This window comes from Xiphophorus couchianus, chromosome 5 (assembly GCF_001444195.1).
Source record: "Xiphophorus couchianus chromosome 5, X_couchianus-1.0, whole genome shotgun sequence".
Lineage (NCBI taxonomy): Eukaryota > Metazoa > Chordata > Actinopteri > Cyprinodontiformes > Poeciliidae > Xiphophorus > Xiphophorus couchianus.
The window spans coordinates 30,780,933-30,806,517 of record NC_040232.1 but is presented as its reverse complement, the minus strand read 5'-3'; the positions used below and the strand labels follow the sequence as shown (position 1 = coordinate 30,806,517).

The 25,585-nt window shown below is 39.9% G+C and overlaps 2 protein-coding genes and 1 long non-coding RNA gene across 4 annotated transcripts; 1 reads left to right on the top strand and 2 right to left on the bottom strand.

The window, feature by feature from the left end:
- Nucleotides 1-284: 284 nt before the first annotated feature.
- Nucleotides 285-17,444, bottom strand: LOC114144649 (cAMP-dependent protein kinase catalytic subunit alpha). 2 transcript variants are annotated; one of them, XM_028017709.1, is made up of 11 exons: nucleotides 16,997-17,441; nucleotides 14,103-14,164; nucleotides 12,628-12,756; nucleotides 10,916-11,014; nucleotides 8,468-8,550; nucleotides 7,497-7,623; nucleotides 6,689-6,784; nucleotides 6,255-6,377; nucleotides 4,254-4,313; nucleotides 4,050-4,154; nucleotides 285-3,954 (listed from the first exon to the last, which is right to left on the bottom strand). In XM_028017709.1, exons 1-11 carry the CDS (start codon nucleotides 17,040-17,042, stop codon nucleotides 3,829-3,831), a joined length of 1,056 nt encoding a protein of 351 aa, XP_027873510.1. In that variant the 5' UTR covers nucleotides 17,043-17,441; the 3' UTR covers nucleotides 285-3,828. The 2 variants fall into 2 exon arrangements, with proteins under 2 accessions (XP_027873510.1, XP_027873511.1); XM_028017710.1 differs by lacking the exons at nucleotides 285-3,954; nucleotides 4,050-4,154; nucleotides 4,254-4,313 and adding an exon at nucleotides 4,993-5,159 and having other exon boundaries at nucleotides 16,997-17,444.
- A 216-nt stretch (nucleotides 17,445-17,660) lies between these two features.
- On the top strand, nucleotides 17,661-21,023 carry LOC114144694 (uncharacterized). The gene is made up of 2 exons (XR_003595525.1): nucleotides 17,661-17,771; nucleotides 19,680-21,023. It is a non-coding gene; the product is annotated as an uncharacterized LOC114144694 (long non-coding RNA).
- LOC114144676 (histone chaperone asf1b-B-like) lies at nucleotides 20,586-25,563 on the bottom strand. Its single transcript, XM_028017753.1, has 4 exons — nucleotides 25,255-25,563; nucleotides 23,964-24,079; nucleotides 23,042-23,218; nucleotides 20,586-21,537 (listed from the first exon to the last, which is right to left on the bottom strand). The coding sequence occupies exons 1-4, from the start codon at nucleotides 25,361-25,363 to the stop codon at nucleotides 21,340-21,342; spliced, it is 600 nt and encodes a 199-aa protein (XP_027873554.1). The 5' UTR covers nucleotides 25,364-25,563; the 3' UTR covers nucleotides 20,586-21,339.
- Between the last annotated feature and the right edge of the window lie 22 nt (nucleotides 25,564-25,585).

Below are 25,585 nucleotides of genomic sequence, written 5' to 3'. Positions count from 1 at the left end.
TTTTCTGGCCACATCCCATTATATGTCCCATCTGGCATGGGAACCCTTTGGGATCCCCCAGCATGAGCTGGATGATGCTTATGGGGGGGTGGGATGTCTGGGGATCCCTCTTGGACCAGATCTTGGATAAGTGGAAGACAGTAGATACATGGATGGGAATGGTCTCTCCTAAGAGACACATGGGGTAAAGGATACTGTGAACCCAAGTCGCTCACCTGGATAATTCCTTCATGTTAAGCCGTTTCAAACACCACTCTAATTTACAAATGATGCACACAGACTAGTAATATTACAGATGTGTATTTCAAACAAAAGGCTGATCATATTTTTCTCATATCTGAGATTTTTCACAAAGTTGAGACTCTTGACAAAAAACATGATGAAAGGAATTCCTTGTGCCTATCTGAACTATAATATTTCACATCCCTATTAAGGTAAAAGATCAAATTATAATTTAATGCCTGAAACAAAAATGTAATCCTCTCAGGACATTGTTATAATGCCCTGCTGTCAAACTGTGTCAAGCACAGAGACCCCCGAACACCTGAGGTGGCCTTTGTCATAAACTTCAAATCACCAGGTTGTTTACTGTACATGTAAAAGGATATTTCAACAAGCTATAGCAGGAAAACAATGATCAAACATAGTTCTTCTCAGTAAATAAATTTCTATCAGTCCAACTGACATAAAATTCACACTAGATGTCTGTAACAACCCAAGAAACTCCCATTCACAGCAAGATCAACATAACATATGTAATAAACTTGAAAGAAAAAGGCAACTGAACATAACTGAAATCTGTAACTACTGTATGTAGTAAGCAATCCTGCCTTATATTAGTTCAGTTATCAATAATTCATGACAGTTGATTTAGGCGCGAGCGTAAACAATTTCTCTTTTATGCTACCGCAAGAAAAACGTAAGAAGCAATTTTACGACCTCCTCACCCCTATTATTGCAAAAATACAAATAGCACTGGTTAGAGACATATTTCTAAGCTTCTGAATGAGAACCATTACAGCCATTATCCGAGGAGGAAAGAACACAGTGTTTTTTTGTAAAATTTCTGACAAAAAAAGAGTAATCAGATCAGGTCTCCAAAAGCAAAGGATTGGTCTCACTGAGCTTTTGTAATCCAATTTTTTTTTTTATCATGGAAATAAATAATGAACTCAACCACAATGGCCTCACTATACAAGACTCCCTTATTGACCATAAAGTTTGCTCTAGCTTGCTTTAAGTCTGCTATAGAACATTTTGGTCAAGTCAGTGGAATACTGGCTTATCATCTTTAGATGAGACCAACATTAAACTCTTTGAATGTCACTACACACACAATGTTTGGAGAAGAAATGGCACTGGCCAACAACCCCAAAAACACCATAGTGATAGTGACGTTTGGAGGTGGGAACATTATAGTGTGGGCCTGTCTTACAGGATATGGTACTGGCAGCATTTATAGGAAGAAATGTACCAAGATATTCTTAGTAATGCCCTTGTTACAATATTTTGTATCAGTTTTTTTGCCTCAGGAAATTATGTGATTGGAAAATAATGCATATCGCATCACTACACATTCAACACTGTAGCATATTCAACTTTAATTATAATATAAACCAAATCTTGCCACATGAGAGTGGTTGCTCTCATACGTCAGGTATACATGCAGCAGCTGCCACAAAATTATTTTAGCTGTAGCTGTTGTGTTTTGATTAATCTGGTTAGTAATTGTTTGAACCACTAGGGGGCACTCTCAGAGCATAGAAATTTAATACCCATAGGGTCTGTTTTTTATCTTTCTAAGGAGAAATTAAAAGATGGTGTGGTTATGAAAAAGCAATACATGACTGGTCATAACTGCAGAACATTTTAAAATTGGTCCTATTTGTCGCTGGTATAAACAGACAAAGCTGATCAAAAGTAGGACAAATACTTGAAAAACATGACAGAATTTGAGGTTTTGCAAAATGTCCTTAATTTCCTCATGTTCAGACTCGTAACAGGTATCTTTTAAAATGCCAGCATACGTGGCAAGATAGGACGGAGTGCAACAGCACGTTTCAGAAAGACAATGATCCCAAAAACATAGTCAATCACCTGACTTGAATATAATTGGAAACACTACAGAAATAACTGGTTATCAGAGAGCGGCGGAGAGGCCGGATGAAATTTGAAGACAGTTTTTATCAAAGAACAATTCAAAATGACAACTGAGAACTTTGAGTAGTTTCTACATACGGGAGACGTCTTAAACTTCTCTTTCAAATACGAGAATTCAACTTTATACAACCTGATTTATGGACTTAGTTGTTTTTATTTCTTTGTATGTACAGATTATTTGGGTTGCTAGCAACATCTGGTGTGAATGTTATACCAATAGCCTCATTGGAAACAAATTCACTGAGGAAACACATGTTCAATACAAAATTCCCCGATGCATATTCACCCCCTGGTGGTTCACCCATCTGTAACTCGACAAATAGAGTACCAATCATTTTCAGATCATCAATACATACACATAAAATGAAACTTAGCAAAACTAGTGCATGTCCTGAACACACACACAAAGGAAATGATAACAGAGTTGCATGGTTCTCTTTTGTGATATGAGCAAACAGCAACAACCAAGGTAAAGCACACGATCCTGATCGCCATCCGTACAGACTGGAGCACTGATGACCCTCAGCCAGAAGCAGTCGGAGGTCTTCTGCCTCACACGGTGTCTAAAAGTCAAAACCAGGGGGCCAAGCGGTTGTTTCAACAAGTAGAATAATCTCATCTAGTAAATTAGCTCTGAGCTGAAACAGGAAGTACTTTTATCAAGACTGACCAAATATTCTGGAAGGGATAAAGTGTGGAAGACGCCAACTAAAACTCTAAATAGTCCCTTTTTTTGTGTGTGTTCCTTTTAAACTCGTTTAAAACCAGAACTTCAAATTCCCAAATCTATACTCCGAGATTTGCCTGCTGATCCATAGGTTTTATGGAGATAAATGTCTGTTAAGTGATATGTTCAAACCTGAGTTTCCATTATGCGGTTGGTGTTTTTCTCACAACACCATTGAAACTGGGAGAAATCCGTTCTTTTTATTCGTATGTCATTGTACTGTACATTAGCGTGATATGGTTTCACTGGAGCCACTAAGTACCTACTAACATTTAAAAATGGAGTACTGCAGATATGTACAAAGTCTGTATATATTAACAATAATAAGAGCCATAGATGGAGTTACACAACAGACGTACCTGACTTTTTGTTTCGTCTTTCTTTTGGCCTCTCGTGCCTTTGAAGTATTATATCTATGAAATGGGTCAGGTGAACTCAAGACAAAATATATATCCCATGGGCATTTATCTTAACGTGTGTTGTGTTTTGCTCAATTCACCTCATCGATGTAAACTGACGATATCTTACGTGCACGCTCATGTAATGACCGGCAGATTGACTGGTTGACTTGTCTTTTGGCTGTGGCAGAAATGAACAGAACAGAAATGAATGCAGAAACGGGAAGATCTCGGGTGAAAATGCGTAGAGGCAACTCTAAGTTAGTGGGGCTCCCGACACCCATGAAACACAGCGTCGTTGTAAAGGGATTCATAAATAAGACGACAATAAATAAAACACAACAGAAACGCAACAGAAAAGGCAACACTGCTGGTTATCAGTCTCCGCTCTCTTTTTCGCACACCTCTATTCGATTTTTTCCCTTTTCTTTTTTGTAGCTGGTGCTTATATTTGGACAGAAGACAGTAGACTTTTCTTGTGTCTCCCGTTTGACCAGCCTACCTTAGACTTTCCCTATTTTCCTTATTTCTTCTCCTCTAACTCTAGAATTCAGCAAACTCCTTGGCACATTTCTCGGTGAAGGAGACACGGATCTCCTCCTCTTCATAGTCGTCAAAGTTGCTGGTATCGCCTGGTCCTTTGAACTTTGGAACAAAGGGAGCTTCCACCTAGAAACAATCAAAAACATAAAATGCTCCGAATCCCAATCAAATGCAGTGCAAACAGAGGCGCAAGTGTGTGCAATGTGGAAATATCAACACACCTTTTTCTGGTAGATGGCAATCCAGTCAGTTGTTGCGAACCACTTATGTCCTTTGATGTCGTTGACTCCATTTTTGAGGTTCCCAAAGCGTTTTGTGAGATCCACCTGAAAACGAGAGAAGAACGTTCGCCTCATCTTGGAGATCATGGGAAAATAAACCACACCTTACTGTAAGTTGAGTATTTCCTAGACTTTTGCCTTCACCTGTAAGAGGTTCCTCAGTAGGTCCTTCAGGTCTGAACTGAAGTGAGATGGGAAACGAACCTGAGGACAAGAAAATGGAAGAAGCAGTTGTGTGAACACACAGTTACAGTGACAAAAAGAGTTTTCCACCACAAGTCTTCAAAAAAAAAAAAAAGCAGGTGAATTGGGAATCCTTCACATCTCTGTTTTCTCTTTTGGTTTTACCCTTCAGCTGTCGCCACAGCAAATCATCTAACTCCTTTTTGTGCTATCCTCTGCATCCTCTCCGCTCACACCACCTAACTTCATGTCCATCCATAAATCTTGGGTTTGGTCTTTCTCTCAGCCTCCTGCCCGGTGGCTTCCAACCTACTGACACGTCTGCACATGTCCAAACTATCTCAGCCTGGCCTCTCTGGTGCTCCCACTGCTAATCCTGTCACTGCCAAAGAGAACCTCGACATCTCCAGTTCTGCCTCACGTCTTTTCTCCATCGCCACTGCCTCTAAACCACACACCATCACCGGTTTCACTACTGTCTTGTACACTTTTCCTCATATTCTTGTTGATACACTTTTATCACACATCCAACTCTACGCTTCTCTCCATCCATTCCACCCCACTTGAACACACTTCTTCCACTGCTCTGGAAGATTGACCCCAGGCCTCTACCTTCTTTACCTTTACTTCCTGTGACATCACCGTTACATTTGTGCCCCTCTCATTCACCCACACACACACACACACACACACCCCTTCTGTCTTGCTGCGACTGATCTTCATTCCTCTCTTTTCCAGTACACACCTCCACCTGTCTTCTTTTTTCTCTACGTGCGCCCTGCTCTTACTGCAGATCACAATGTCGTCTGCAAACTCCTTGGAGGACTCCTGCCTATCCTAATCCTCATCTGTTAGTCAGTCCATCACCTACACAAACAAGAAAGGGAGAAATCCACTTTGGTTTTTGCACCAATAGTGAATGTTAGTGTCAACTTCCAACTGATTGTTGATTTTTACAAAATGAAAACAATTCTGAACTTGCCTTTAAATGATTCACTCTAATGGTGTCAAACTCCAGTCCTCGAGGGGCGGTGTCCTGAAACTTTTATATGTCTCTAGTTCACCGACACTTGAGTCAAAAGGTTGAATTATCTCCTCAGTATGCAGTCAAGTTCTCCAGAGTCCTGCTAATAACCTAAATATTTGATTCGGGTATGCTGAAGCTGAGACACGTCTAAAAGCTGCATGACACCAGCTCTCGAGTTGTGAAATCTGACACAGGTGCAAGAAGGTTACTGCATTTAAAATAGAGTTGCATGATACCAGGGAAACGTAGCTGGGATACTACTTTACGCACAATTTAATTTCTTTTCTTTTCTGCTTCCATTGTCATCACGTTCCCACCACTATTTTACAATCAGAAGGCATCCATACAGTGAACACGTATCTCAACAGACCAGAATCATTCCTGGCATGCAGAATTTGCTTGGATTGCATAAAAAATATATCCTGTCAAATATTGCATCTGAGCAGTCCTTTGTGAATATGATATTGCAATTCAATATATTAACGTATAGCTCTAAAAGGCTTTTAAAATGTGTAACAAACTAGTTACCAAAAATTCTGATTTCTCTAATAAGAAGGGAAACTTTCATCGTTAATGTTAATTCTTACATTTTGCCTTGCAGATTGGTTCACATCTTATAAAAACATCAAACTCTTGGATTATTAGTTGGATTACGTACAAGAACTGAAACTACGCAGTCTTGGTGAGATTTATTTATACAAGACCATAAATCCTAAAATTAAATGATGTACCACGAAACATCTGGATTTACGTACTGTAGAAGAAGTCTACAGAAATCACTGAGTTTTTAAACAACAAAAGAAAAGTATCGGAAATTAATAAAAAAAAATTCTCAAAAGCGCAAGACAAAACAGAAAAATAGAGTGAAGTCAGTTTTCAGTCAAAAACACCAAACATTTTAAGTGTCAGAGCAAAATGAAAACAGCCAAACTCACCTTCCCTGATACAATCTTTTCATAGATTTGAATTGGCTGATCGGCAAAGAAAGGAGGATACCCTGCTGCCATCTCATAGACGAGAACACCCAGCGCCCACCAGTCCACTGCCTTGTTGTATCCCTGCCGGTGTAAACATGTGGAGAAAGTTCACTTTAAAGCACGATATTAAATATCAACAATTTCCTTAATATATTTGCTCTTTTGTGAAATATTTGTGTTATTCATCGCAGCTAGGACCATATTTTGGCTCCTTTTACAAATCAGGACAGATCAACATTTACCATAACTCTAACAGTTTTTATATATATATGTTGTTGTGATGTTAAAACAAAATGTTGTTTAATGCGTTTTCAGATTGCCTCACTTCAGGTTTCGACTAAAAAACACAATCGAAAACAAACAGACGAAAAGGTCAAGGGAAGATGGATCACCTTGCTGAGGATGATCTCTGGAGCCAGATATTCTGGGGTGCCACACAGTGTCCAGGTCCGGCCCTTTACCCGTTTGGCAAAGCCAAAATCTGTAACCTGAGTAGCAATGAGAGAGAGAAAAAAAATAGCTGACAGACGTTTATTTTAATCAGAAATAACTGAAAATAAAATAGACAGAGACAGAGGGAAGAGAAAACATCTTGGAGCAGAAATATTTTCTGTTATTTCACATTAAACCACAAGGGGGCGACACAACCATTCAAGACTCTTCCAGTTTTACTACAATGATATAAATATAAATTTCATTTCCAGACAGTTTTCTAGAGTTTTTTTTCCTTTTTCATATTTTTAGGAAATTATGAACATGTACACTTCCAAGTTTGATCTTCTGTGGTTTCCAGAAGTTTACCGTATTTATGAATTAATTTAAAATTCTGGCAAGCACAGCTGCCGGTATTTTACCATAAATTATAGACTTTTTTTTACAGTGTGGAATGGTTGACTTTAATACCTTTAAATCCCAGTTTGTGATAAAAAATTAATTTTATTTCAAACGATTTCAAAATAATAGGGGAAAAACACAAAAACTGATATCAGGGAAATAAATCCAAATGCACAAACACAAGAATGAGCTGAGGAACTAAATACAAAGAAATGAGAATATGAGAACACCCTTGTGATAATAATCAACACAGAAAAATAAATTTCATGTGGTAAAACCTACAGGACAAATAAAACAACATAAACAAAAATGAAAACCAGGACACAAACACCAAAAGATCGTGAGGGAAGAAACAGAATCTCTGACCTGTATGTAGCCCTGTTGGTCTATGAGCAGGTTTTCAGGTTTCAAGTCTCTGTAGATCAGGTCCAGAGCGTGCAGGTACTCAAAGGTCAGCACGATCTGAGCAGCGTAGAACCGAGCGTGCGGCTCACTGCACGAACAGAAGCACAGCAGGAACCGACAGTGAACGGTTTGGTATAAAACTTTGGAGAACTAAGACACAGCAAAAAATACCAAAACATCTTCATGACCATCATCAGAAACTACTGAACGCTTCATGAAAGCACACTTCAATCAGTAACTCCAGGAAGTTGCGGCAGCAACTATTAATGCAAATTCACTCATTATTTGCAATTTTTTTCTCAGACTTTTCAGCAGTCGTCGCAACTTTTCTGCAAATCCGACGAATCACCTTAACGTTTTTTTGTATTTCGTTCTTTTCTGACCAATCACTGGAACTTGGCTGAATTTTGACCAATCTCCTCAGCCTCCTGTTAATAATTTAACTTCCTGTTTTACGACATCTCCAGAAGCTTGCGCCTGGAAGATGAAAGCATGTGTGACGTTAAACGGTAACGTCCTCTTTTTTTTTTTTTTCTGCAAAAACCCTCGCGAGACATTCTGTAGGATTTGCTTGTACAGCATACAGCTCATGTTAACTTGATTGACCAATGAGGATTATTTCTTTTGCACTTTGACAACTCCTCAGGACATGACTTTATTTGCATTAAGTATGCTATCTTAAGAAGGCACTTGAAAATGTTCTCTGCATTTTCAGTTTTAACCCTGTTAAAATCCTTTAATCCTTTAATCCTTTATTGTGAGGTTTTTATAAGACTGTGTTTTGGCAAAATGAAGCTTAAAAAAAATGCAACTTTGACCACAACTTTTTGAAAACGGTGCTGCAAAATCTGTTATTTTAGGCTGCAACAATCACAGCAACAAAAACATGGCAACATTTCGGAGGGACTGTTAGATGCTTCAAAGACACTGACCTGAATCTGCCAATTCTTCGTAGGTGGGAAAACATTTCTCCACCTGGTACATATTCCATAACCATGTAAAGGTTGGTGTTGTCCTGGATACACAAATAAAAGGATGGAGATTAGGAATACGTACAAATATACAAACACACAATAAACTGGAAAAACACATGGGAATCTGAGCATAAAGCTTGTTGCCTTCTTGCTAATGTGTGTTATTCCCTGACTGCTTTTAGGCTCTGGTGAAATAAACCTTAAATGAAAGACTATAACACAAATAAAGTGACAGTTTGTCTGGAGTCAGACAAACTGACTCAAGAGTCATTTTGTCTCTTTTGGGCTGCAGCACAACAGCTCAGCAACATAAGAGCTGAGAAAAGCTTTCTCTTAAGAATAAAATACATTTACCTGTAATTTTACTCCATTGAAAGCTTTTTTAATATATAAAAATTATACTGGACCTCTCAAAATGACTGGTGGCATAGATTTGTGTTCATTGGTGCCACTTCAATCCGTGTGCAGAGCAGCACACATGGGCCATTAATAGGTTTATTTAAGGCCTCAAGGATACTGAATGCCTGCCCAACCAGGTGCGTCTAAACAGCTTAACCTGAGCGAGGACAAAATTGGAGTACGGCCCTCATCTGGGTTAGTCTGTGTAGGCGCAAGAGTGCTGCTGACTCCTCTTCACGTGGCCGGCCTGATTTTGTTCTGCTGAGACGGGGGTTTACGGTCTCGGAAGAGGCGACGACACAACAGAGGTCAGAAAATCAACAAGGGCAGCGCAGAGGAAACAACTGATGAGACGGAGGCGGGATTCCCACAAATGTTCCATTTCTAAATTCAGTTCTTTTCCAGATTCACAGTTCTAGATTTTTCCCAATAGTTTTACTTCAATTAAGGACATAAAATTAAAAATGCTAAGCTATTTGGTGTTTATAATTTCCACAAATCTTGAAACAACACGAGTGTTTACTTTTCTGCTTTTTGGCTCCAGAACAAGCTGTGTTAAGCTCTGTTTCTGACATCTACAATAATGAATCTAATCTGGATTGGTTTATCCAAATTTATTAAAGACTCTTGATCGGATAGGCTCTTAAAAAGTTTACGAATGGGAGATCACAGCTTGTGATTGGCTACACGTGTTCTGATTGTACAAGAAGGAGTGAATTACATCTAAATCGGATCAAGTTTAGAAACTACAGGTTCTGAAAAAGGCATAAAAAAAGCAGTGAATCGATGGCATGTTTAGATTTTTAAATGTACGTTTTTCTGGTGAATGATGTCCTAAATCCAAACTGGGGGAAATAATCTGAAACTGAGGTAATGTTAAAAAAAAAAAAGCCCCAATTTTACCAGAAATCTTGATTTCTATCTGGAGAAATCCGACATTTTTCAATAAACGCAGTCAGACTTGGGAACTGATAAAACAACGACATAAATGGGCCTTAATAATTTTGCCCCTTTATCATTTCCTACTTTTTTTGCTTTAGGTCTGTAATTTCTAGGAAATACACAGAAACACTGACGTTCAGCAATGCTAACAATGCTAACAGCTAATAGAGCAGGGGTGGGCAATCCTGGTCCTCGAGGGCCGGTGTCCTGCAACTCTTAGATGTCTCCCTGGTTCAGAGGATGATGAAGACATTTCCAAACTAAAACTTCAAAACATTTTGTCTTTGTTTACGATCAGTATTAACCTGATTTACTGTGATTGTTTTCTCACGGACATGGCAGAATATCACATTCGTTCCCAGTAAACATTTTAATAATCACACTGGGAAAGCTACAATTTATTTTAAACTCTGTTTAATCGAAGCTCAGCAGGTCAGACTGTTAACAAAAGCGATGATCTGAAACGGGCCACATTTAACTGGTTGGTGCATCTCACTACTTACGTGATTAAACAGTGACTATGACAGAGTCATTCTCATAAAATCTTGCAGTACATAGATAAAGATGAGTAAAGGTTGCGAGGTGAACGCCAAAACAAGGCTGGGTCTAAACGGAGAGGTCAGCGGCTGGGTCATCAGAGCTCTTAGCGTGTGGAGCTCGCACTTCTCCACATGTCACACAATCATTTCCTTATGCAGCGACAAACAAGTTCACGCCCGATGCTGCCTCTGCATCCAAAGAGGCGACTGACGCGACATAAACAGACAGGACGGAGCAGCGCCGTGCAGAAACAGCGCGGGACTTCACAACAGCAGCCGCAGCCAGTTTGATTCAATTAAGCACAGCAGAGAAGTGGATAACGGCGAGCGCCCATCTTGGTTTTTGTTTTTTTTTAGCTCATTGTCTTTTATTTTCATTGTCTGAAACGCTTTTATTCTGTCATGTTGACATGTTTTCGGAGACCGTTTTGAGGAGAAGCTCTGGACAGTCGGTCTGAACGGCAAAACGTCCAACTCGCGACCACCCAAGGATACAAACATGGACGCCGTCAGACGTTCTCCGTACCTTGAATGAATACTCTAAGCGCACGAGAAAGGGAAAGCTGACAGCCTGGAGGATCCTCTTCTCGTTTAGAGTGTGCTCTATTTGCTTAAGCTTCACCACCTGGAGGTCACACACAAGCAAAACACACACACACACAAGCAAACTCAGAGGAAGAAAAGGAACTCAGATTGATCACAGAAAAGACTTGTGAAATTTGAATTAGGTAATAAAAAAAATAAATAAAACTCTCTTACAAGAGCACCCAAACATCATCTGAGAGTTAAATAAGCTATTTGAAATACAACTTTACTTTCACTAAACAGTTCAATACTAAGCCAAGTAGAGATGTTACTGTGTATTCAGCTGACTAGATTCGTCTCTTGATACTGGGTTTTGGAAAACAAGACAGTGAGATTTTTTGTTTTCACAGTTGATCAGAAACTGCACTTTAAGGACTCTGAAGTAGTCAAAACAAGAGTTCACTGAGATCTCTGGGCGTAAAAATTCAAGTTTAAAAATTTAAACACCCCATTGCATTTCTTATCAAAGTGCAGCATGTCGAACAAAACGTCACCTATTAGTTCTGGAAATGAAGGCAAGCTCTTCAGGCTCGACAGACTATTTCCAAGTTTAAGACTCGTGTTTTGAAGCAACAAAGAAGTTGTGTTCGAATTGCTGACGCTTTCATTGTGATCACTGTGAGAACAGCATGACTGGCCTTCACTGCATCAGTACTACACACCATCTGCAGAACAACTCGAGCCGGGTTTGACCAGCACATACATTATCGTTGACCTGTTGAACTCACTCTAAAGCGACCGTAACACCAATTCAGACATTGGAAATGCTGTCTCTCTTTTATAAAGAGCAGAGCGATTTTAAAAAAAAACTTTTAACCAGAAATGATCAAATGCAGTCCAGATTCCCTAAATAAAACATGAAATCGGCTTCCACTTCTGAAGGGAAGCTAAAACTCAGATGCTAACTTCAGCGTCATGAACCAGATGCGGTATACTCCAAAATCCTTTCAGTTCTTATGATCCGTTTGTGTCTTCTACAACAACAAAAATCCACAAAAGATTGTCAAATAAGCAGCTTAAAAGCTTTCAACAACTACCAGCACAACTCAACAACTACCTTCTGTCTTATCCCACAATAATATTCTCATTACTATTAGCAGGCTGCTCAAAGTACTCACTGTTCTATCCAGGGCCAAGAATAGTAGCTAACAGTCATTTAACCTAATATATACCCTAATTACACAATTTTTGTTATATTTTAAGGTATATGAAAACTAATTAATTACTCTGTCAACGTAAAAGAAGACTTACCATCATAATCATCAACAAGTGAACATCAACAGTTCAGACATTTAAACAAAACCCGTTAGGCCTGTGATCCAGATCAGTAGAACTGGATGGGAAATCAGATTATTTACATTTTTTTCCCCACCAGTCTGTTAGAAAACTAACATGAGCAGGTATTAATTTCTTCAAATATGTCAATTTTACTTGTGGATTGAGACGAAGCTTACACCTGGATTTGATGCTCCCTGAACGAAGCAGCAGGACCTTTTTTTCCCCCAACACCCATAAAAAACAGGTCAGTGTTTCCCACGAGTAACAAGCGGCAACACTGAACATGAGCATCTCAATGACAATAACATTTCTAAACCCTCCTAACTCCGCCCGCCCTCCTGCGACCTCGATGACCCCCGGTCTGCCGAGACTGACCTTCTGCTTGTTGAGGATCTTCATGGCGTAATGCTGTCCCGTTTCTCTGTGTTTCACCAGCATAACGCGGCCAAACGAGCCCGTGCCCAAGGTTTTCAACCTCTCAAACTGCTCCAGGCTAGCAGTGTTCTGGACACGTGAAAAACAGAAAGGGTTAGCCCATTTTTCTGGACAAGGACGGCGGAGGCGCCATTGCAAAGCCATTTTCATAAACACATGCAACGGATGCCCACAGACAGGCATAAAAATATTCATAATAACAAGAAAAATAAGATAAGTACTGTAAAGTAAGGTCTAACATACAACCTAAGGAAAAAATAGCAGATTCACATTCGAAGTAATGTGTGATAGGAGAACTGCCCAAACTGTGCTGGTATACATTTATGCAAAAACAGGTTTTTTACAAGACTATGAAAACATGCATAAAGAACTGCCTGCGGGAAAGTAAACAGGATGCTGTATTTGTTGGAAACAGGGATGGTTGCAGTCTCTGGAGAGAAAACTAGAATTGGCCAGAAATTTAGAACCAGTCCGTCTTTACTCACCGCTGCAACAACTGCTGCAACCAGAAACGGTAATGGTTACAATTGCAGCATCTGTCGGCTTCAGGGCTGGGCATTGAGATTGTTCAGTTTGGTCTTTTTGGTTTATTTGGTCTTGAGGTCACATCAATTAGTGGCCCCAAAATGTCACTAAGTGATGCTGTTAATCTTACTGTGAGGTTTTTAATCGCCATTTCCTGACTTACACAGGGATCAATTGTTGGTCTTTCCCAGTTTGTAGGGGCGCTAAGTGAAAAAGTGAGTCACAAAATAGTTATCCCTCAGGGGAACTGATAAGGTCGTGGATTCTAGACTAAAACTTCCTCAAACAGCAGAGTTTAAGATACCAAAATGCTTCAATTACATTTAAATGAGCAGACAGTGTTAAGGGTGGTTTCAGTGATTTTGTTAAAACATTTCTTGACTTGGGATTTTCTCCCACATCTGTGAAAATATTTCAATGAAATGTTGGGATTTTCTGTAGTGTTTTGTGTGGTTGTGCTACAGCAAAAAAAAAAAACATCCATTATTTTTTATAAAAACATCTTTGTTGTTTTATCAGCCTTCCAGACCTGTCAGGTCTTCTGATTCTGTTTCTGCTCTGCATCCCCAGAACCAGAACCAAACACGGAGAAGCAGCATTCAGCTTCTGTGCACCACAAATCTGGAACAAACTTCCAGAAAACTGCAAAACAGCTGAAACACCGAGTGCCGTAAAATCTGGACTACAAACCCACCTGTTTAGAGCTGCTTTTGAAACATAATCATGAAACACGAATCAACAATCTGATGTGTAATGACGGCAAAATGCAGTGTTTCAAATGTTCACCGTGTGTTCTATGACTTTGCATTTTCGTCTTTTTATCATGTTTGAAATGCCTCGTTGCTAAAATGTGCTACCAAAAAAATAAATTTTACTGATTGATTGCAAACCTGTGAAGGATTCTCCCATTTCTTGAGGAAGTCCTCTTTGGCTTTAGCAAGGAACTCCTTGACTGTAGGAGGATGGGAGAAACATGTGTTAGTGGTTTGTTGTTACAGATAATGAGAGATGCTTCAGAAATACTTAAGAGTCTGCTGATATTTTTAGAGGTCAACTGCACAACGCATGACTAAACCTACATCCTGCTGCACTGTTATTTGTGACATTACTTCACAACTTTGACTAACATGCAAAGCAGTTCCAAACAATAATTTGCATCCAACACTCTCGTACACACACACACACACACCCCTCCAGTCACAGTGCTCAAAACTATACTCATGAAAATGCAGCACACCTCAAAAAGACAGCATAATTAGATGTTTCAGTGCTCCGGCTGTGGTAAGAAATATGATATGTGTTGTTTTTTTTGGGGAGTTTTTTATTTAGAGAGATATTTTTATATTAAAACAGAAAGAAAGTACAAAACATGTTATGCTTTCTGGAAACTCTAAGTGCCGATTCTTGAAACTGAAAGCGGAGCAAGAGCTTTCCAGTCGGCATGGCAAATAATCTTCGATTCTCAAAAATGAAATACATAAATAAATAAGAACGGGCTGAGCAAGCATCTGCTCTGCAAAGACAAACCGCCTGAACGTAGAAGACACAGCAGAGGAGAGTCTAACTAATCCTTGTTGCACAGCAACCGTGTTTAAGCATTACACAGTGGGATATGTTGTTGGTGGAAGTGCTTGTAGCACATGTCCCGCTAATGTTTTGACATGCAAACCACTTTCTGATGTTTCATGTTGTTTTACAATGCAAAGAGGGAAGGCTTTCATTTTCTGCTCAACAATAAATTTGCATTGAGTTGACAGCGCAGGTGCTGTGAGTGCAGGTCCAGGCCAAGGATGTGTGGAACATTTTTTGCGGCGCCTCCCAACCAGGCCTGTCGCGGTTACAAATCACATTTTGCTGGGCGATAACTTGGCCCAGAAATAATTGCGCTAGATGATAATATTGTCATTTTGAGACCATTTTCAACTGAGATAGTGACAATCAAACACTAGTGCAAGTTTGCCCTCCCAAAGACGAATCAATTTGAATTTTGTACAGAACAGTTGAATCTAAAAGACATTTTGAAAAAACACAACAACCAAAAGCAATAAATAAAAAGGAAATAAAAACCACACACAGCCAAAAACCACACATTAAATGTGATTAAGATTCAGCTGGGTGTTGATTAATTTGAATATTTCCAGTTGCGGATTCCTTTGGTCCAATGTATGCAATTTTTAATAAATGCACAGCGTTTTCCATTTAGTTTATTTAATTTATATATATATATATATATATATATATATATATATATATATATATATATATATATATATGTGTGTGTGTGTGTGTGAACATACTTGTTTTGATTATCTGTCACTTTGCTGCTGCTGCACCAAAATTTCCCCAGTGTGGGACAATAAAGGAATTTCTATATTATTCTGTGAAATAGCTTTGAATAGTTTTACATAACTTCTACAGCAAAGTTGAGAAGAAAAGTGCATGAACCTGAGAATAATTAATAGTTTATTTGAATAATATCTAGAACCAAAAGCCTCACAAGAAACCTATTATTTTGCAAAAAATAGAAATGCACATTGTACATTGCAATATATGTTTTATTTTTACTCAGGGAAGTCTGAATAGTTTGTTCTTCGTGTAACAAAACATAGATAATAAATACTTATGACTTATTTGCAAAAAGTTTAAATATTCCTGAATTTTTCCCCCCCAGCTCAAGTAGCATAAAAGGTTTTAACAAAACTCCAAACATGCTAAACATACCTATACATATCCCTCTACGTACAGTACAGACCAAAAGTTTGGACACACCTTTCTAATTCAATGGGTTTTCTTTATTTTCATGACTATTTATAAGGCAAGAAATCCCACTTATTAACCTGACAGGGCAGGTTGACCTATGAAGTGAAAACCATTTCAGGTGACGACCTCTTGAAGCTCATCAAGAAAATGCAGAGTGTGAGCAAAGCAGTAATCACAGCAAAAGGTTGCTACTTTGAAGAAACTAGAATAAAAGGGGTATTTTCAGTTGTTTTACACTTTTTTGTTTAGTGCATATTTCCACATGTGTTATTCATAGTTTTGATGCCTTCAGTGTGAATCTACAATGTCAATAGTCATGAAAATAAAGGAAACTCATTGAATTAAAAGGTGTGTCCAAACCTTTGGTCTGTACTGTATGTGTGCAGACAGTGGTGAATTTATCAATGTGAGTTCAAGTTTTTGTTGAAGGAAGCATCCCCCCACCCAGAAAAACCAATTCCGAGCTTCCAAAAAGCTTCGCGGTTTTTGCCGATGCTTTGCCCGGGAGCAGATCAGCAATATCTATTTCCATAAAGCAACAGGCACAGAGTGTTCGGGAAACATCTGACACCGAGCTCGTTTGCGATCTCGCCAAGATCGGAGCAAAAAGACAAATGAAGACGCTTAACACAGCCGCAGCTTGCACTCGCTCTCGGCTGGCTTGCAGAAAATGATGACTGTAGACTAAAACTTGCTGTACGTCAAGTGTAAAAATCCCACGCCCCACTAACATACCACAAAACGGAGCCTAAAATCGATTCCTGATCAAGATGTTTCACACGGACATTGGAGTGAAGCGCTGCCGAGCAATTTCTGCACGCATACAGTTTAAAGCCCGATTAGCGAGTCGTAATGAATGGAGGGAGCGAGAAGGCCTGCTGCTTGCAGCGTATGGCAGGTGGTGTGAAGCTTTAACGGGACGCTGTGTCACGTTGTTTCTCATCGTTTCATGAGGATGTAACAGAGCAGGTACAGATCGGAGGGGTGAGAGAGAGAGAGAGAGAGAGAGAGAGAGCATACCCACCGCTTTCCATCTCGCTGCCCTTTCTGGCCGTGGGCGCGTTGCCCATGATGACAACCTGTCAACGGAGCAATCCGTGGCTTTGGGCCGCCCTGCAGCCTCCTCAAGCCGGTGTAATCTCTCTTAGATCTTCTCTGTGTTTCCTCTACCCAGCAGAAACGGAGCGTTAACCCGTTTAGAAGAAGAAGACGAGAAAATAAAAAAGATAAATAAAAAAGAAGAAGAAGAAAAATCCCCCGACAGATGCTGCTAATGCGGCGCCACGGCGAGGAAAGGCTGGGATAAGCGGCTCCACTCCCTCCACGGTCATCCGCAGCCGACGCCGGGTTTCAGATCCTCTCCGTGGACCCCCGGCCCCCTGGTTAGGGCTTCAGTGGAACCATCAGACCGAGCTCGGCGCAGATGGCCCGAGCTCGGAGGATCCAGTCTCCGCCTGACCCTCCTTGCAGCCCCCGCGGATTGAGCCCCCCTCCCCACCCCGGCTCCCCACCTCTCCTCCTCAGTCCAGAAAAACAACGGTTCCCGGCGCGAGCGAACGATACTCTCAGTCCGAAGCGTCCCGATTTCCGGTGGCGAACCCAGCTTTAAAAAAACAAATCAACCTAGGCTGGGTCCGGCAACTGCAGGTATTCATCCAAATCAACATCGGCCCCCCCCGTAGCCTCGGAGACGAGCGAGATGACGGAACTACAGGCTGGCGAAGGCTCCGCCCACTCGCCGAATCATCCGTTAATTGACAGCTGAGAGCCGCTCGATGATTGGCTGCGTCCTTGCAGCGGTAAGGTCGGGAGTCCTCTGATTGGATATCTTGTTCTATCCCTCAAACGGACAGCGCGTCTGATAGCCCTATCAGAAAAGCGAGTGAGAGAAGCGTCATCGATTATTTTCCTCCCAACAACGCGCGCGCCCACTGTCTCTGGTCTCCGTCCTCCATTGGCTTGACGCTTAGGGACCGTGGGAATCTCAGTGAGCGCGATGTTGCCCATTGGCTGTGAGCAGTGATTGACAGGAAGGCCCGCCCACCTCCACCCCTCTTAAAAAAAAGGAAAACTCATTTACCCCACCCCCGTCCCCTCCAGCTTCCAGCGACTGATACGCGTTTGGCTGAGTGACGTCAACGGCGAGCTATTTTTAGATATGTTGGTCAGAATTTAACGCACGCCTGTATGGCAGGACATCGTACCACATAATCAAACTGCACTTCATTTTGTTTGTATTAATAATGGCAACTAGTCAGAACTATAACTAAAGATATGCAAAGTGGAGTTAAAAAAAATGGTTTTTTTTTAAGTGAATATTAAAGCTAACATTTTTTGTAACAGTTTTTATTTACTTGTGCTTAAAATTATAAGGAACACATTCTACTCTAAATCAAAACTTTAATAACATCCATCCATCCATCCATCCATCTTCTTCCGCTTATCCGAGGTCGGGTCGCGGGGGTAGCAGCTTCAGAAGGGAGGCCCAGACTTCCCTCTCCCGGGCCACTTGTTCCAGCTCCTCCGGGGGAATCCCGAGGCGTTCCCAGGCCAGCCGAGAGACATAGTCCCTCCAGCGTGTCCTGGGTCTTCCCCGGTTCCTCCTCCCGGTGGGACGTACCCGGAACACCTCACCAGGGAGGAGTCCAGGAGGCGTCCTGACCAGATGCCCGAGCCACCTCAACTGGCTCCTCTCGATGTGAAGGAGCAGCAGCTCTACTCTGAGTCCCGGATGACTGAGCTTCTCACCCTATCTCTAAGGGAGAGCCCAGCCACCCTACGGAGAAAACCCATTTTGGCCGCTTGTATCCACAACCTCTTTGAGTCTTAAATTTAATAACAGACTTAAATTAAATAACACTTAAATTTAATAACAAACTCATTAAATTAATTATGCTACAGACTAAGCATAATAATTACAGAAGAAAAGAACAAACATTTATTGTATAAACTGAAAATGCTTAAAAATATACATTTCCTATTTTTCACTGAACTAATATTTGCCTAATTACCCATGGATTGTGAGAACTACTTTCACTTTCTGTGCCTTTAAAAAATTTAAGAAGGTTGATTTGGTTGAAATAAACAATCTTTTTTTAATTAAGCTGATATGACAACAGGCGTTTGGTCAAGTTAACAGAACTGACCAAAGTTATTTACAGGTAAATAACTTGTACAGGTAAATCAAAATATGAATGCTGAGATCCTCAAATGTATTTTTACTTGTTCTGTTTTTTTCTATATAAAGCAGCATCCGAAATGTCTGAATTTTATTTTCCTCCTTTTGAATTCCAGATTTCAACTTCGCTCACACACATAAACTCTTTTTCCAGGACAATGTTTAAGTTATGAAGATATTTAAATATATATATATATATATATATATATATATATATATATATATATGCCAGCGCAACACTCGCAAATTGAAAAACTTGTCACACAATAATGACATATCTCAAATGTCCATTATGGACAGCTTAGTGTCCTTCTCCATATATAAATATTCACCAATATACTGAGGAAAATAATTATGCTTGCTTTTAAGAATTTACATTATATGATAAGTTGGCTTGCCATTTTCACAAAGCACTGTGAAAGCAAGGACGTTTACACATTTTGGAGGGATTTTTAGTAAAGAAAAAAACCCTAATCTGAATAAACAGGATTTTTCTCCCCCCTCCTTTTTACTTTGATTGTTACAGCAGGTGTTTCTACAGCCAGGCGGTCAGTCAAACCCCACCACTCCCTCCATCTGCACCTGGATTACCTACTGGGAGAGCACCGAGCGCCCTTTACATCCAGCATCATCAAAAGGCTAATTTCTCACAGATTTGCATTTGAATATCCTTTTGAACCAGTTCATATTGCAATAGTACGTCGGTAACAAAAAACATGAACAAGCAGTTAATACCCATCACGTCGGTATCATTCGTTCCTATATGCCTGGGACCAAACCGACCGGATGGTTAATGCCTTACAACCCGTTTCCCTACATGTGAAGTTCTGCTTTTATGTGAAATCTGCTGGGCGTTGACAAGACGTCAAGCTGGTCCACCTGGTTTCAACACGAGCCTTCAGCTGCATGTGCATTTCTACTATTGAAACCTAAGACGTAAACATAAATAGCAACTAAACAGGAATGCAGTAAACATTCAAGCTGCAGTAAGCAGACAGGATTTTTACCTGATAAATGGCATTTAGTCTTTTTCAGCAATTCTTTTTCCCCCTAATGTATTATGAATGCGTAACTAATGCTTTTCATCACCTTAAACATAGCAGACATCAGAAGTGGAGGGAACAGATGGATGGATGGGGGAGTTACTCGATGCGACGAAGATAAAATGAGCAAGAGCAGTCACCCCCTCTCCTTTCTTCTCCTCCCCCTCCTATTTTGTGCTGCAGTTTCCTAGCAACATGAGGCTGGAGTGGAAATGGTGAAGTGATGCTGCTGCATTTTATGAATGAAACTGGAAAAAGGAACGAGCCAGAGTGGGGAGGGGAGAAGACGGGGTCGGGTTTTTTTTTCCTTTTCTTTTTTCTTCCTCCACTGCTGTTGCTGTGCTTTCTATTCTCCACGAGTCTCAGCAGAAAGGAGCTTGAAGGCACAGGGATAATCAGAAACCCCCCCAACTTTATTTAACCTCGCCGTTGATAAAAATAATTAAAAAAACAAAACATGGAGGTATATAATATATGGTTATGCAAAATTAAACAATGCCCTCTCTAGCAGGCAAAACAAGCGTTAACATTATTTACAAAGAGCCTTTTAAACCGCAGAACTTGACATTAACATGGGATCCGTTTCTCCTATGAACATCAAGTCTAGTGAATTTTAAACAAGTGGTGGACTAACTGGGGTTTGCTCAAATGTGTGGGTTTTCCATTGCTAGTCAAAACCAACGGGGTTGTGCGACCTCTCAGGAGAAGACTGAATATTTTTTGTCTCGTGAGAAGCACCAGATCAGATCATGTTTTTGTATAATGAAAAGCCTGAACTGTATAAAGCTTGTGCTATATGTACAGTGATGCAGAGATCGATGTCCAATGCTCAAAAGGACAAAGAAAAAAAGAAAAAAAACATAGCTGGAGAAGAATCAGGGTTTCTCAGGGAGAATATTGAAGTATGACAAAGAAATAATAAATTAAGGCATTTCTGGCTGTGCAGATCTACGAGTATGAGAAAGAAAAGAATACAAGAGAAGAACTGATGCTGGTCACACCCATCCCATTAAATGGGCCACACAAGAGAAAAAAAATGTCCCATGTCGTTTTGTCCTTCAAATGTCCACACGGGACGTCCGTGGTCTTATTAGAAAAGTTAGTGATGTAAAGGTAAGAAGAGCTCCTTGTTCATCATCCGAACCGCTACATACAGTCCATGGAGTTGTCCGGCATCTGCCCAAGAGCTGGCATCTTTCCTGGTATGCAGGACGGGGGCAGCATCCCGCTGACGTTCGGGGACGGGTCCACGTTTTCGCTGTCTTCCATCTTGTCTGCCGAGCCCTCCCAGTTGATGTGGAAGCGGGTGACGCGTGGGTTGGAGGCCAAGATATTCCTCTGAAGCTACAGGGAGGAAAGAAAGATCAGGGCTTGGTATGCTTGTGCCTTTTAAGTACACAATTTAAGGTAACTGATAGGTCTGGGTAACACTGACAAATAAAGTATCGCAATATTTGTTTCAAAGCAAACAGTATTAAAAAAAGTATGAATTATAACAAAGACTTTTTGCTTACAAAAATAACGATACACCAAACAATTCCCTTAATGCAAAAAAAAAAAAAAGCAATATCTTTGAATAATGATGCAAATCAAGTTCACATTGTTCAAGTTCGCAGTGTCTTCATATTGTAAAAGTGCTTAAATAATCATAGCCCAAAATATTTCCTATTAAGGCTGCAGTATTTAACTTTTGTAAAGATATATTTTTTACGCATTTGTTACAACTGACAATATCGTGACAGTGTAATACGAGACAGATAATCTGTAAAGACAATCGAGCTCCTCGATTGTCATCTTGCGAAATACACCGCTCCCGGTCAAAAACAATCAATCAGATACAGATAAGACTGACAGGTCTTATAACCGTCAATCACCCTCCACTATGTGCTGCCCTATGTGTTAATGGTGGAAAACTAACTTACTGTCCCATCATCGATAGCCATGCTGACTAGCCTACGCCGTCACGAAAAGCTCCGGTGTGGAAAACTGGCTATAGCGCAGTAGAGAGCATGAGTAAGGTTCTGAGCAGAACATTCACAAGCTTGATTGACAGACATAAAAAGAGGGGTCCTAAGAATAAAAGTGACACCATCTGCCTCTAAACATCGTCTTCTGTAATATATTAAGTGAGCTACTAAAAAACAACAATGCTGCTGAGTATTTTCTTTGATGAAATCACTGTTATTCTATAGACTCTCTGGCGTCTGACCATGGATTATTTTTGTCTTTCACCCAGCAATTTTTGAAAGGAGCATATTTATCTACAATTTCAGTATAACCATTATAAATTCCAGTGCAGTCATGCCTCTGGTGTCAGGAAGGTTTTCCTATACTCAAAGTGGTGCAAGTGACAGAAATCCTGTTTTGAAAATGTTGCATATCACTGTTGGTAACCGTGTAATGTTTAGTTATACCTATTTTTGTATTTTGTACTGTTGACACAGTAATAACTAATAATATTAGCAAAAACAGTTGTGTATTTGTGGGAACGGTTTGCTAAAATCAAATCAACCAAAGTGGATTTTTCAGGGTATTTGATATTTGGTCTGGAATGTCAAAGGCAACTAAATTAACAGAACTAGAGTGAGATTTAACCTTTTTAGACGCATATCCAAGTAAAGATCATCTAAAATACAAATTCTATCAAAATCTAAACTTGGTAACACCTGCGTAAAAACAGACGTTTTCAGGAGTAAGAAAATTAAATTATTACACAATGGGAGTTAGGAACTGTTTCACACAAAAAAATTCCTGCTGGAGACACTGGAGGGCAGCAGAAAGCTACACTTTACTAAAATCTTCTCAGAAGAAAGGCCCATTTAAATACAATATAACCTCTGTTAGTTACCTGAGAGTAGTCTGGTTTTAGAGGCGGGTTTTCCCGCAGCTCTGGATCTGTGTATTCATTGTTAACATAATAACCAATGCGAATGAACTCCTGTCCGCGGTAGGTGCAGGTTATGAGGACTACCGTCACTCCCACAGCGTCGGTCTCTGGAATCAGACCTGTATTAGGAGCGTCAGCCTGTTGGGTTGAAACATAGCAAACAAAAACATCAACTCAGAGTTTATTGTTCCATAATGTAAAATCAGGTACTTGGGAATAAAAACAGGGGCAGATTACATTGAAGCCTTAATCAGAGTTTTGTAGATGAGCTTTGACTTGCCAGTGAGGAATTCTGATTTCTCTTCTGAACATTAAAGTATGAAAACGTGTTGCTTTTCACTCTTCCTGTTGAAAGTACTCAGCAGTTATTTATTTTAGAACCAGTGGTAAAGCCATGTACAAGTAATCAGCAGCTGTAGAGCAGGGTCTTTCCATTTTTTTTTTTTAGATAAAATTATGAAATTACAAATTATTCACCATTTGGCTCTCTTAGCTGGGCTCAAATTACAAAAACCTTAACATATATATTTTCTTGAAGATAAAACTGAGCAATTTTATGTACAATGTTTAGCTTTCGTGATATCTGTTTAAAAGCCTTGCTCTCTCTCACTGTCTTGCAGCCTAAACGAAGAGCAGGTATCTCTAGACATCTCACCTAGTTTCATTTTAAATGGTTTCTTACACTTGTACTTCTTTTAACTTTAAAAACCTTGCTAATGCTGAAAATAACTTTGAAAAGTGCTGAGGGCTGCACTTATTTCGTGTTTAGTAAAGCTTAACCAGTTTCCAAAATGCAGGTCAGTTGTATGGCAGCCAGATGATGCCCTGTTTCACTGGTTTGTAATATAAAATTTGACAAGAAACAGTCTTATCAGGAACTCACCTGAAACACAAACATGTGTCTTCCAGCTGGAACTGGACCGACCAACACAGAATCTAGAACCTGGTCGTACTCTTCACTCTCAGCAGAACCAACATAGATGATCTTCCACTCCAGATCTAATAGAGGAAGGGAGGAGGTGAAGGGTTAGGATATTTTCCACAAAAATTAAAACAGAGTTAAAAATTCAAATTTCAGCTCTGTACTCAGTGCTTGCACAAAAATGTGTAACTTGTCCTAAATGATCCATTTATAAAAACAAAGCAACTGTTGCCACATAACATTACATGTTGCTGTTTTAATGAAGTTATCTTCACAATATATCTATTTTTGTGAAAAATATGTTGTGAACCAAACCTTTGAACCAAAGAAAAATCCACTACATTTAGAATTAGTTTTAGAGCAGCAATTTATCTTTCTTATATATAATGGAAAAGACTTAAACATTTCCAAAAAAACAAAACATTGATTACATTTACAAACAGCTTTCCATCTAAAAAAAGACACCAGCTACTGACATGCAGCATGTATTCATAGTTATTGATTATGATTCAAAACATCTTTGACTTGATTTCAACTCACGTATTTATTTATTTTTTTCAAACAATGCATTTCCAACTGTAATAAATTTCAGTTTACAGACTGAATTAAGACAAATGATATTTTTAAGTGAAAACTCAAGTCTAATGCTGAAGGCAAAATGCGCCCAAAACAAGGCAGGTTTATAACAGTTTGTTGATAGCAAACCTTGTTACGGTTGGTTTTCGCGGCTACGTTTTCCACATTTAATAATGCAATCGCTACAGCCGCAGCAACACAGTGGTGGAAAGAAACGACTGAAAAAAATTCTCAAAAAATGAAACAAATTAACAAAAACAAACGAGGGGTTACTTCTAAAAGAAGGCACAGTTTATTTCTGGGTATTTTAATCCACAGCAGGAATTTATATTTCGCGGCAATTCCTTGACATACCAATGTAATGCCGCCAGCCAATCATCTTGTCGGAAAACACTGACGCGCTGGTAAAATAGCCAATCAGCTACAGCAGAAGGCGGGCTTGTCGGCACAAACGCGCCAGCGCCAATTTTTAACAGTTCGCATAAAGAAACGCATATAATCCGTATAAAGCATAAGGTAACAGTTATTTTCAGGTAAACTAAAACGCATTAACGCGACGTACTGATGTATTACGCTTTCTCACGGTGACGCCAACACTTCATATAAACCTAAGAGCGCCCGAACTCAACAGCTAACAGAGATAGTGTGGTTTTACGGACAATAAAAGAAAACCCACCTTCAGGCAAATCCTCCATGCATTCAAACGTTATCTCAAACTGAAACGGGTTTCCAAATGGGCTCGGGTTGTCCAAAACAGCAACATTTAACACTTGTACCTTTGCCATGACAGAAAATTAAGACGCACTTCACCCTCGAAGATTAATTTGGCTGCAAATAATCCTAAACTATTACTCAGCACTGATCTGTCGCAGCTCTACAGCCGGCTGTCGGGTCGTGAAGTCAAAGTTCAAGCCTTTACGCTCAGAGAACACCTACACAACCCGTCGGTGTCCTGGCAAGAGGAAGTGCGTCACTTTTTTTCTTCTTCTCCGCTGATGACGCATTTA